Source organism: Chelonia mydas, chromosome 2, assembly GCF_015237465.2.
Source record: "Chelonia mydas isolate rCheMyd1 chromosome 2, rCheMyd1.pri.v2, whole genome shotgun sequence".
NCBI classification, from domain to species: domain Eukaryota; kingdom Metazoa; phylum Chordata; order Testudines; family Cheloniidae; genus Chelonia; species Chelonia mydas.
The window spans coordinates 71738535-71751438 of NC_057850.1; the positions used below are offsets into that span (position 1 = coordinate 71738535).

General features: G+C 41.1%; 1 protein-coding gene across 1 annotated transcript; it reads right to left on the reverse strand.

The window, feature by feature from the left end:
* Positions 1 to 4482: 4482 nt before the first annotated feature.
* LOC114019270 (chloride channel protein D-like) lies at positions 4483 to 12562 on the reverse strand. Its single transcript, XM_043539637.1, has 4 exons — positions 12491 to 12562; positions 11387 to 11562; positions 8999 to 9091; positions 4483 to 4821 (listed from the first exon to the last, which is right to left on the reverse strand). Exons 1-4 carry the CDS (start codon positions 12554 to 12556, stop codon positions 4563 to 4565), a joined length of 594 nt encoding a protein of 197 aa, XP_043395572.1. The 5' UTR covers positions 12557 to 12562; the 3' UTR covers positions 4483 to 4562.
* Positions 12563 to 12904: the final 342 nt, after the last annotated feature.

Consider the following 12904-nt stretch of genomic DNA (forward strand, 5'->3'; position numbering starts at 1 on the left):
GCAATAAATTCCTCTTGTAACATTATCCTGTGTAGAGTGAAACTGAGGAAAATAAATATTTTTCTTGAGAAACATAACCCACCAACTTTCAATTCAGAGTTTATTCACTATAAACTGTGTTGGTTAATGCCACAAACATGAAAGAAGTGAAATTTCCCCTGAGTCCCAAACTAACTGAAGTGAAAATACTCCTGATTATCTGTACCATCTGGACAGCCAAAACCTATAGAACTCCAGCAGAAGTCATGTGGTGGTAATTCTATCCAGTTTTTCCTCTGACACTAAAAGAAGATGGAGAGGGCCAACATCCACTCCCTTTTTCTGAAGATGTCCTAATATGAGTTTGTAAAGGGCTACAAATACTTAAAACAGCAGTCATTCTCGTATTTTACCCTCTTGTGTGTTTTTGGTACAGAAAGGTTCTCCTTTTGTGTTGGATCAACCTCCAGTTTGTTTTCATAATTGCTATGTATATTTATATACTTTTCCAGTACTGTATGGCAGAATGAGACATTTTCAACTGCAGTTCATGATAACTAGTTTGCGTGGGGTATTGAATTCACAGAACACAACAGTACAAATATGTTACAATTCAGGACCAAAAATGTCAAGGAATTAAAAAACAGGGTGGTATTGACATCTGTGAAAAGACACGTACACAGCAGAGGTATTAAAATGTGTCAGTGTGAAAGAAGACTGGGAAATTTTAATGCCCTAACTAGACAACAGGAGACTTCAGTTCCTCTGTAAAAAGAGAATTCAAAAAACAGGGAGTGGCTATTGTGATTTCACGAGGAATAGTTTAGAAACATGAGGTTTAAAAAAAGTTACCAGAAATGCAAAAGGAGGTTGGTAACTAAACAAGCATGCTGAGTTAATAAAAGCCTGCGGCGATAAGATACCAGTTACAGAAAGTTAGATGCAAGTCTAATATGATATGGAAGCAGAAGTGCCCAGTACAATTTTGCACAGAACATGCAGAGTCAGCATAGCATGGAGCATGCAAGTAATGAATCCTATCTACACAGCCAGGAATACTGCCTTAGTTGTGGGCACTACATTACCAGAAATGCAGAGACAAATTCGAGGGAATTAGAGAAAAGCAATGAAAAATGATCCGGAGCCAGTGAAGTCTACTTATGAGGAATGCACTAAGGAACACATACTCGGCTGGGACTCAGTAGAGCTAGGTTCTAGTCCCAGTTCTGCCATTGGCCTGTTGTGTGACCTTGGGCAAGTTATTTCATCTCTCCCTGCCTAAATTTCCTCACCTGTAAAATAAGGATAATGATACTTACCTCCATTATAAAGTGCTTTATAAGCGACAGATGAAAAGCATTACATAACAGTTGGGTAATATTTATAGATTAAGACAAGCTAATAATCTATAAGTATTTTAGAGTGCTCACACACCAAAGAGAGTTAGAGTGGAACATGAAGATAACAAAGTAGCAGGAAGAAAATCAAGGAAGGGAGAATGTAGCCTGACTCTGCATTGTCTTCCTCACAATGAAATTCTGAGATGAGAAGTCCCCACACAAACAAGGTAGTGTGTACACATAACAGTGTGTACCCTGGGGAAGTGGTGCAAATTTCCTGGCAGCTAAATGGAGTGAAAGAAATGGTTTCTGGTCTTTCCGCTGCTCTATGCTCCCATACCTAATTTTGCATGGATAGCATGCAGTTGCTTCCCTCCATACCATGGTACAGAAAGAAGCATATGGCTTGGTATTAATGCAATGTGTAATTAACCTATGAAGGAAGTAGCTGTCAAAAATATTATTGAAGTAAAAAGCTTAGTAGAATTCAAAATAGGGTGAGACATTTATGTGAATAATAAAAATATCCAGCGCTATACCAGACAGAATAAAAATTCAAAAGGAATATCAAAACCCTCAGACTTCAGGATGTAATCCAACCATTAACTACTTAGGGTTAGGAAAAAAACTTCCTTCAAAGGAAAAATGATTGCATTATTGTCCACTTACATCCCCCCTCAAAAACAAAGGGTAGTATTTTTGAGTAGCATCTGCAAAGAGTCTTTCTTCTTCTAGGGTGGTGGACAATTGTTGGTACTTATGATGAAGAATACGTATTACTAAGCACTGGTTAGAGGCAGGGATACTGCAAGCAATATTGTTCTGTGCAAACTTCCCCACACAGCTTGTCCAGTGGATCTCAAATCTGACCAACACCACACAGTTCTATGGGGTTTTGAGTGCTCTTATCTCTGCTTGAAGTCACTGGGAACCAAGGGCACTCACTCAGCACTTTGCAGAATACAGACCCAAGCCCTCAACAGTACTTGAGCAAAGATTGACAGCTATTGTCCTACGGCTATTTTATACATGCTGCTTTTGATAAACAAAGGAAATGATGGAATTTCATGTCTGTGGTTGTATAGTCTTCCTGAGATCAAACAAAATTTGTGTGGGGGTGGGAAGTTTATTTGTGTGCCATGATCTGGCATGTTCAACAATATCTTTTAGCGTGTAAATAAATACTTGTGTCTTCCAAGTATTATTTATTTTTCTTTGTATTTGTATCCATTTACAGGCAACAAAATGAAACAGCTGGCAAACAGCAACAAAGAGAGAGCTTCCCAGGAAGCTATTCAAGACTTAGCTGAGCCAAGTGTTAAACCACCACCAAAGTCTCCCCACCTATTGTTGCCGAAAGGATCTGCTATTTTTCCAATGTATCCTGTGTTTTGAGTATCATCCAATTTTAAAAAACAACACGTCACAGATTTTGGCCCCAGCAGGTTGAAAATGATGGATATTAATGTTATGCCAAAAAAAAAAAAATACCTTTGCCCCCAATACCTCACATTTTTTGGTATGTTTCTTGCTTATCCCAGGGCACCCCATATTGTTCTCTGGTAACAGCCGGGGCTGGGATTTTCAAAAGCTCCTAATAAAAAGGAGCTATATGCCCAATTCCCAGTTCAGTGGAAATTGGGCAGCTAACCCTTTGATAATCCCAGCCAAAAACACTGCAAGCTGTTGGCCATCTAATAGCCTGAGCTCAGTGCAACAATCCCCACGGGGAAGGAAAAGGGCTTTGGAAATAATTGTTCTGTTATGTTAAGAGCTAAACATTTTCTATTAATTACCAGGAATGCAGTTCCCACTCCAAGGCTGAGCCATTAAAGAGAAACCACATGCAGAAATCAACATGGTTGCCCTTGGCGTTGTTTCACTCTAATGCCAGCTCAGCAAAAACTGCAACAGTTAAAGTAACTATAGTCAAACCTATCTAAGCTTCCACCGATGCATGTAGCAAAATTCAGCTGCCTAATAGAGTTTGTTCTAACTAATAGTTGACCGAAATCATATTGGACAGGTTGGAGGAGACTAAGACGGGGTGGCCAACCTGAGCCTGAGAAGGAGCCAGAATTTACCAATGTACATTGCCAAAGAGCCACAGTAATATGTCAGCAGCCCCCCCCCCCCCCGCCCGGATCAGCTCCCCTGCCCTGCTCCCAGCGCCTCCCGCTGATCAGCGCCTCCCGCTCCCTCCCAGCACCTCCCGACGAGCTGTTTCATAGCATGCAGGAGGCTTGCAGAAAGAGGGGGAGGAGAGAGGGCATAGCAGGCTCAGGGGAGGGGGCGGGAAGGGGTGGAGTGGAGTGGGGGCAGGGCCTGTGGCAGAGTCAGGAGTTGAGCAGTGAGCACTCCCCGGCACATTGGAAAGTTGGCACCTGTAGCTCCAGCTCCGGAGTCGGTGCCTATACAAGGAGCCGCATATTACTTCCTGAAGAGACGCATATGGCTCCGGAGCCACAGGTTGGCCACCCCTGCTTTAAGAAGTTGCTTAAGAAAAAAAAAATTGCATACAGAAGATGGTCCTGAGAGAAAGTTTAACTGAATGGGATTCACATCAAGGAAAATTGGAAATTGCAATTCTCCCCATTTCCTACCCACAGGTGTAGCATGCTCAGGGAGGGAAATTTACCCCTCAGATAAGGTGACAACAAGAGAGTGCAGCTTTAAATGTAGTGCCTCTCCTGGCTGGGCTGGTCCCTCCCCCTTCTTTGTCAGCCTCTCTCACCTGGGAGATTTCACTGACTAGCTCCAGCATTAAGGTGGAGCCTAGGGTTTACTTCGAATTGCTAATACAGTTAAAATACAAACTGCCTCAGCTTCACTAGGATATACCTCATGTTAGTTACCACTTGTTAATGAATACTTGGTAAGAACACACCTCTTTTCCTAGTTAAGATAAGGCCTAAGACTGTATCATTAAGTGCTTCATCAGAAATGATGTTCCTATCAGAGGTAGTCATTTAATATTAGCTGTATGCAGCATGGCATGGTAAGAAAAGGGGTCCTCCAGTCAGTGTCAATTGCTGCTGGAGCCCCAAAGGCTTAAAAACAGTCCATATGCTAGTTTTAATTTTCATGGGCTAATTTCCATTTATGCTTCTCAAGATCCTTGACTGAAAACAGGACTTGTGCCACAGATTATTTATTCCCAGATTCCATCACAGGCCCAAAGAGATATGGGTATTTGCCATATACATTATAAATCCATGAGCTATATTTTTATTCAAAAATAGTTCATTTGGTACACACCCAAAATAAAATTCTTTTCTGTGCTTTGAAAAATCCAAAATGACCTCTGTAAACAAACCCAGAAAGAGATGAAGAGAGTAAATCCGTAGTGAAGGCAGCCATCAAGCAGCAGAAGAAAGTTTGCCAGGCCAGTCTGATGTCCCAGAAAGAGGCCACCTCTTCCAATGTGAACAAGAGTCCACCCACTGGGGCACGGAATACCGAGGCTATTCCTGCTCCTGCACCAGCTGTGATGAAATTCCTCCTACAACATGGAGAAAAATAATTCATCGGAAAACAGTGAGGCACAGCAAGGCATGCTTTAAGACTTATATGTTTAGAAAACTCATCAATGGTAAAAAAAAATCCTTGCCTATTTATTGTTAAAGCAAACAGGTTTTAAAAGGCTGAATATAGGGGGACTAGGTGGTTCAGGGCATTGTTTTGGGGACATAGAGCTTTTCACCTCTGGAGTCTAAATTCAAACCTGACCCACAACAACTGTAATAACTAGTGGCTGTTTGGCAGCATAGGAGAAGTGAGCTGATTTCAGAAAACTACCAAGGACACAAAGGTCCATGTCAAACTAGGCTGCCAAAAGAGGGGTCAGTGAGCCCAAAGATAAGCATAAATCTTGGAACTGTTACCTGTGCATCCATATGTTAGTAATACTATGAGGGTCACATTCTGAGGCCTAAACGGGCTGTGGACTGGGCAGCAGGGGATGTGTTGATTGGTTAACTGATTGATTTTTCTATTTGCTTTATAAGATATTAGCTTTTCTCTTTTTTAACCCTGTCCCCAATGAACTTCTCTCCTAGTGCATTGCATTAGGAACTCAGAGTGTGTTTGTATGCTGATCAATTTCTTGATTCCTCAGAGCACTGCCTGTATTTTAGGTAGCGACACCATAGTTAAGTTTTCTCAACACTTTCTATTATAACACTCTGTTTTCATTTGTTTATAATTTTGCCAAACTTTTGGGTTGAAATTTCCCATATTGGGTGTCTGGTCAGGCTGACATTTTCTATACATTTTCAACTCACATGGTTCACCACTTTATTAAAGAAAAATACATTGTTTTGCCAATGATAAAAAAAAATCTTTCCAACTGTTTAACTGTGAAACTCTACTGCCTCCATGCTTTTCAGCAGGGACTTGAAATTTGGCAATGAGAGGGACCAAGAGGCGTATCACCCTGTTATCAGGGATGTGCCTTTTGCCAGCGTTGTGAAAATCCACCCAAATTTGGTCAAGTTATGGGCCTCTGAAAAATCTCAGTTTGCACACCCTCAGTAGAGATTTGTTAGAACTTGACTGCTAAATTCTCTGAACACTCTGTCTTCAGGGAGCATGCTCCAGTTTGAGACTGAAGGGGCAGAGCAGGATTTTCCCTGCAATTGCTCCTCCACACTGCCGGGAGCGGCTATGACGCCGGCACAGGAGCTGAGAACGAGTGTCACTTTTGTGCTCTCAGTGCTTCCACTACTGGTATCCATGCAGTGAAGAGGACAACAAGGAAGTGGCCTGGACTACAGATGAGCAAGGAGGAAGACTAGGACATGGAGGGGAGACTGGGACAAGCTAGAGAGGCCAAGGGCTGAAAGGGGTCAGATTTGCAGAGAGAGAGGGGAAGAAGGATCTGAAACCTTAATCGTACACTCCCATATGAATCTGGAATAAAACCTATGATTCCTGAGTCTTATCATTCCCCCGCTGTCAGCAAATGGCTGCGGAACCCACTGGGAAAATATGTGCCTCACCTCCCTCCAGTGGCTGGGCCCCAGAGTCTGACAACCTACTATTGCTATAGTTACTCTGTTAGCTCAAGTGGCAGATGTCTCTGCTGTTGATCTAAAAGTCCAAACCCAACTGATGAACCATGTGGGAGTCAATATAGTTTCACATGATTAATTTGTTTTTTCAGTTTGCTTTTCTTAAAAAAAATCAAGGAAGTTATATTCAAAAAGTTATGTTACAAGAACATTAAATTTGCCGAGTCGAGCACACAAAAGTTAAGAAATACCAGAATTAAGGTTGCAGTGCAAGGGCAGCACTGGAAGCACTATAACAGGAAATGGTGGATTCTCCATCTCTTGATCTCTGCAGATCATGACTGGATGCCTTTCTGTAAGATATGCTTTAAACTCAACACCAGGGTAACTGGTTGAAATTTAATGGCCAGAGAGATACAGGAGGTCAAACTTCATGATCTAATGGTCCCTTCTGATCTTAAAATCTTTTAATCTTCTTGTATGAAATGTGGATACCACCACCACCTCCCCTCACAGGGGTTTTACAAAGATAAATTAATTCATTGTTTGTGAAGCACTTCGCTGATTAATTCATTGTTTGTGATGCCATAGAAAAGCTGATCAGGAAATAAATAATTCAGTCTTCAGAGCAAAGTTTGACCAGCATGCAACAAATAAGGCTTGGGACCACACAAACAAGGAGAAAACAAATTACTGAATTTCTGCTCATTCAGTGAGCACTGTCCATCCTGTGCACTGAATGATGCAGAGGTGTGGTGGAAAAAATAGTAGGTGACCATGTCACTAAAGACCATATCATAATGCATATGCACAAAAGGGCTGAGTTAAGGCTATGCAGGCAACCTTAAGTCTGGCATTTCCTAATTTTTGACTGCTTGACTTTGGAGACTTTACCTTCTTTTAACATAGTTTTTCTGAGAGTAACATGGCCATAGCTGACCCAGTTCAGCTGACTCAGGCTTGTGGGACTCAGGCTGCAGGGCTAAATATCACAGTGTAGACATTTGGGCTGGGGCTAGAACCTGGGCACTGAAACCTCACGAGGAGGGGAGGGTCTCAGAGGCTGGGCTCCAGTCTGAGCAGGAATGTCTGCACAGCAATTTTCAACCTCACAACCAGAGCTCTGCAAGCCCAAGTCAGACAACTCAGACTCAGTGCCACAGGGTTTTTTTTTATTGCTGTGTAGACATGCCCTTATACATATCAACTAGTGCTGTCTAGTGGAGTAAGGGTTACATGATGCCTGAATACTTACTGAAATGTTGCTTCACCTGTGAAACAACATTTACTTTAAAAAAAACTTTTAAAAGTGTACCAAACCTATTTGCTGCTCCAGAAATACACCAGAGAGAAGTTAGCATGCTTCTCAGCCCACATCCCAAAAGACAACAACAAGGAAGAGAAGCTAAAGTGAGCTTTCTGTTCACAGTTAATCCTTTCTGTATAAACAGGATTTCTAGATGACATGTTTCTCCCAGGAGTTTTCCTGCCTCTGTAAATCAATTGTTCTCTAATTATCTTATATTGTATTATTACAAAACAAAAGCAAAATCTTTTACTGCTCCTCTCACAGCAACTACTAATTTCTTCCATGAGTAACAATTTGTTTTAATAGGCATGTCTCAGGATTTATTTCACTAACTGAAGATGAAAGTTAAAGACAAAGCATATCACATATCGTTCGAGCTGTACTGTATGATTATCCTTTGAGCCACAGATTGTTCACAGTGGCCTTTTCTTTTGGCAGATGAGGAGTTTTCCCTGCTTTGCCCTTGCCTTGGAAACAAAAAACCAAAAAAAACCCAAAAAACACAATACAATATGGGGCTTTTTATTTATTACTTTAATGAGCTAATGAGCAATATCCAGAAGACAGCACCTGACCCTGCAAATCCTTACTGATGCAAGTAATCCTTACTCATGTGAGTAATCCCTTTGACTTCAGTGGGAATATTTACAAAAGCAGGTTTGCAGGATCCAGCCCGTAGATGTTCATAAGCAGAGAAGATTCGGATTAAAGAAAGTATGAACGGTCTATATCATTTTACAGTGGGGAAAAGAGGAAACAAACCTGTGCCTCCTATGCACAGTGTATAGGTTGAACTGAAACTGTGGAATCCTCAGGAAAGCCAGGAAGAAAAAAGGTTTTAACTAAATATATAAGTATCTTAATGTTGTATTAATTTAGACAAATCTAAATTCAAAAGTCTAGTATTTTACACTCACTTTGTAGCGGCATGAATGACAACACGAGGTGCAAAGCAATGGAGAATTAGGCCCCAAATGTTAAGCACACTGTTTTCATAAGCATTCAGCATACCTATTTATCACAAGTTGTTTTAATTATGGCTCTACATTTGCTAGAGCCCAGCACAGCTCAGCTATGGAAATCACAGGGGGAGGAAGAGATTACTTTCTGATGGAGAGGGCCAGGAATATCTCCCAGTCTCATTCACTTCCCCATACTCAGGGGTGTATTTTCTGCCTAAGATCACAAATATCAGAGATGACTAGAATCTTATTAGATCATTCACTCCAACACTCTGCCAGATTCTATTAGGCCCTAGCTTTTTGATTAACCCCTTGATACATCTGATTTGAGAGTCAGCATATGGCAACTGTCTCTCAAAAAGACTTTCTAACAATTACATTTGATCAGTTACATACTTATCAGCTGAATTCCAAAACCTGGTGAAGAAGGGCAGCTGAATTCCAAGGGTGTCTGACTTGAACTGGGTCAGGCCACATCCTATTATTGCCCTAAAATAATGATATAAAAGTTAGTGTTATTTTTAATATGCTATTCACATATCAACTGAAGTTAAAGATAAAAGGGCCAGATCCTCAGCTGCTGTAGAGCAGCAAAGCTAAATTGACTTCAACAAGTGTAAAATGGGACTGTAGAACACATTTGCTTTTCAGTATGCAAAGTCCTGTTGACACAAGAGAGGAAGCTATTAAAGGCTTCCAAGTTAATAATTCAGAGATTAAAAGGGCCCCTCACAACATGTACTGTGAAGAAAGACTCTAAAGGCTCCTTTGACAAGCTGCATGTTAACATCTGCCTAAGAGTACTGACATGATGGATTAGAGAGAGAGAGAGACAGAGACAAAGACAGACAAGGTGGGTGAGATATTATCTTGTACTGGACCAACTTCTGTTAGTGAAAGAGACAAACTTTCAAACCACACAGAGCTTGTGCAGCTCAAAAGCTCGTCTCTTTCACCAACAGAAGTTGGTCCAATAAAAGATATTACCTCACCCACCTTATGTCTCCAATATCCTGGGACCGACATGGCTACAACTACACTGCATACAACAATGGATTATAGTTAAGGCTAAGATTTCATCACGATTATTTTTAGTACAAGTCACAGACAGGTCATGGGCAATGACCAAAAATTCACAAAAGCCTGTGATTGGTCCCTGACTTTCATTAGAAATAACTACGACAAAATGGGAAGTGAGGAGGGTCCAGCACCCACAGCTGCTTGGGCTCCGTGGTCCCCCCTCATTGACCACAGTGGCTGGGACACAGAAACCCCACTGTCATCGGTGACTGGGAGGCTCCCAACCACCCGCATTGGTTCGGTGCTGAAGGGTCTCCCCACTACCTGCAGTGGCTGAGAGCTGGCAGCTGAGAACTACTGGGCCCCCGCCAGCTGACACCTCCAGCCACGCTGCCCTGGGGCTGAAGCAGAAAATGTCACGGAGGTCTCTGGAAGGTCTTGCGTGACAAAATCTTAACCTTAATTATAGTCCATTTCAAGTTTAATTACCACTGAGAGCAATGCAGTTTCACTCCCAGTGGAAGATGCATAGTGATTTCATTTACTATGCCATGTCTCAGACAATGCTTCAGGGCTGCATTTAAATCCAAGAAAACAGTTTTCATTGAAATTTAAAATCATGAAAACGTTTATATTCTCTGTACAAGACTCTTTAACAAAATTTTGTGTGTTGATGTACAATAAAAATTGGATACTTTAAAAAATAAATTCAATTAAATTGGTTCTTTATGCCACTGTTTTAAGGCACTAAGTTAATACTGTGCTGATTTTCTTTATGGAAATTTGATTGCATTTTTTTGGATCATGCATCACTATTACAAAACTAAACACGGGGTGGGGTGGGGGGGGGAGGGGGGATCACAGCTGCAGCCACTGAGCGCCTGGAGACAAAAGTCTGAAAGTAAAGCAAACAAAAAAAATCTAAAAAAAGAGAGCTAAGCCTTGGTAATCATTGTCTGAAATGGTTGTGGTCACCTCTGACTAAACCTTACTCTCTTATTTTTGAAAACCTGAGTCATCCCTGAGGGCTGCTGCACCTACGTACAAGTAAAATGATAAGAGTGGAGAAAAGGGGTTTGGTGGAGATGAGGAGAGCAAACCTCAAGGATAAATACTTTACAGGAAAAAAAGGTGTGGGGGAGAGTCAGAAATAAAATAATAAGTCATCCAAAAAAGGAAATGTTACTACACACATAGAAAGAACCTGATTTTAATCACCTCTACTCATGAGACTACTTAGTAGGAGGAAATAAAAGGAGAGGATTCCTCTCCCACAGACCCAGCTGAAGGACTGGGAAGATTTCTGTTTGTTTCTTTTTATTTAAATAGGAGAAATATAAATCAAATGTTTCTTTCAACAAAAGCATATTCTGATATTATTTTCCCCAACTACAAATATGACACCACACTGGGATTTAAATAATTTGCAGCTCCATTCTGACTTGCAATCTACTATCCTGTGGGAATTGCAAAGAGAAGCAGTTTTGACCAATTCTGTTGTCACTATTGACTATAACTGAGGGTTGTCTTCTTTGTAATCTAGGGATCTTACAGAACCTGAGCATCCAATTTTCCACTCTTTTGCACCTTGTGCAGGCATTTACCCCATGAAAAGAGGGTGTAAAATGCCACCACTTGTGTGAGAAAACAATTCTGATTTGAGCATTTTATACCCACTTTGCACAGGTGTAAGTGATTACACAAGATGTAAAGCAATGGACAATCAGCCCCTGATAGTTTAAACTCTTGCATGGTGTTCCTTACCCCAAGTGAATCATAGGGCCTTCCAGTCCACAGAAGAGCCCAGAAGCCACAGCCAGCACACAAGAAACAAACGTCCCAAAAAAAGTCTTGATATTAAAAATGTGTTGAATAGAAGCACCATTCAGAAACCCAATGACTTCTGGAAGCCCATACAGTGCACCTGCTGGGCAAAAGAACTGTAAAGAGAAAGTCAAAAATTATTTCCAAATACATGAATTCAGATCCACCTGCAGCTAATAACTGCAGCTTTCACAAACAGTTCATAACTTCTCACAACTTACAGTTACTTGTTCTATCTAGTCATCCATTCTTTCAGTTCGTCCCCCTACATAGCTCAAGACTTCTGTATTAAGCGAATAGATACGTGTACCCCACATATACCTTTTCCTTAGCTTTTTTTGAAAGTTCAATGAAATGTTTATTTTTCTCTTCCCTCCCCCACCCCCCCATGAGGCTACTAGCTGCCTTCTTGTGATTAAATTGAACCCAGTAAGATGGTAGATGGGAAACCAGCTTTCTGTGTTGGCTTTGCAGTCTGGTAAAGGAGATGGAGCCTCAAAGGAGAACTGGAAATGTAAGTTACGCTCATTTTACACAGAAGTCTGAGCCAAACCCCATTTGAAGTCATTGTGAGTGTTTATTTTAGGATCAGGCCCCAACTCTGTGCAAATTACACTAATTTGCCACTTGTATCCATTTTATGACCAATGTATATCTAAAGTATAGCTTACACAACCATTTACACCACCATTTAATTTGCCCGAGACTTCCATAGGAATTGCAGGTGCTCACAGGGCCTGAATTTGGATCTCAGACTGGATATCAATCCCAGGACTCCCTACATAGCCAGTAAAACAGAAATCATAGGGAAATCCTGATCATGCTTAACTACAGTAGCACTTAGAAGGCACTGCCACAACAACAACAAAAAACACAAGAGCAAGGGATTTGTCTGATCTCAGCATTATAGAGCTGTGTTGGGCCTCTTTTTCCCAGTGAGGACTATACAGGGTGTATGTTCTAAGACTCCTTTTCTGTAATTAAGCCTCCATCTCTCAGAACTCCACTGATATTTTACAGTAGTTGAGTAAGAGACATACTTACCACCACTAACCCTGAAGATACAACAATCATGGCCAGCCCTGACCCAAGTATGCAAATCCAGGTCATATGGAAGTTGCTGTTCTGCCAGTTTTACAAATAATTTATTAGCATCAGCAATGGTATAGAACACAAGTACATGTATGCCCCAAACCCTCTGCCAACACTATATAGTGATATATATTTAGAGATACATTTTCCTGTTCATTTGTCCATTTTCTTACATAACCCACTGTAGCAAGTCCTACAATTTACAGCATACAAAAATGAAAACAGGGGAAAGAGTGTTGCAGACTATTCAAAAATATGGGGTTGAGTCTGGGTTTTAGATAAGGGCAAAGGTTCACAGTGGCTCTTAGTTTTCCAAACCAATTTGCCCAGGCTCATACAACATAGCAAACGGTATTTTAGTGTTCC

What these genes read in the sequence shown, in the direction of transcription:
- LOC114019270 (XM_043539637.1), bottom strand. Translation starts at nt 12,556, where the DNA reads ATGACCTGGATTTGCATACTTGGGTCAGGGCTGGCCATGATTGTTGTA. An exon ending in TATCTTCAGGGTTAGTGGTG is followed by an intron (nt 11,563 to 12,490) that starts GTAAGTATGTCT and finishes TTCTCTTTACAG; the next exon opens with TTCTTTTGCCCAGCAGGTGC. An exon ending in GGCCCTATGATTCACTTGGG is followed by an intron (nt 9,092 to 11,386) that starts GTAAGGAACACC and finishes TCATTATTTTAG; the next exon opens with GGCAATAATAGGATGTGGCC.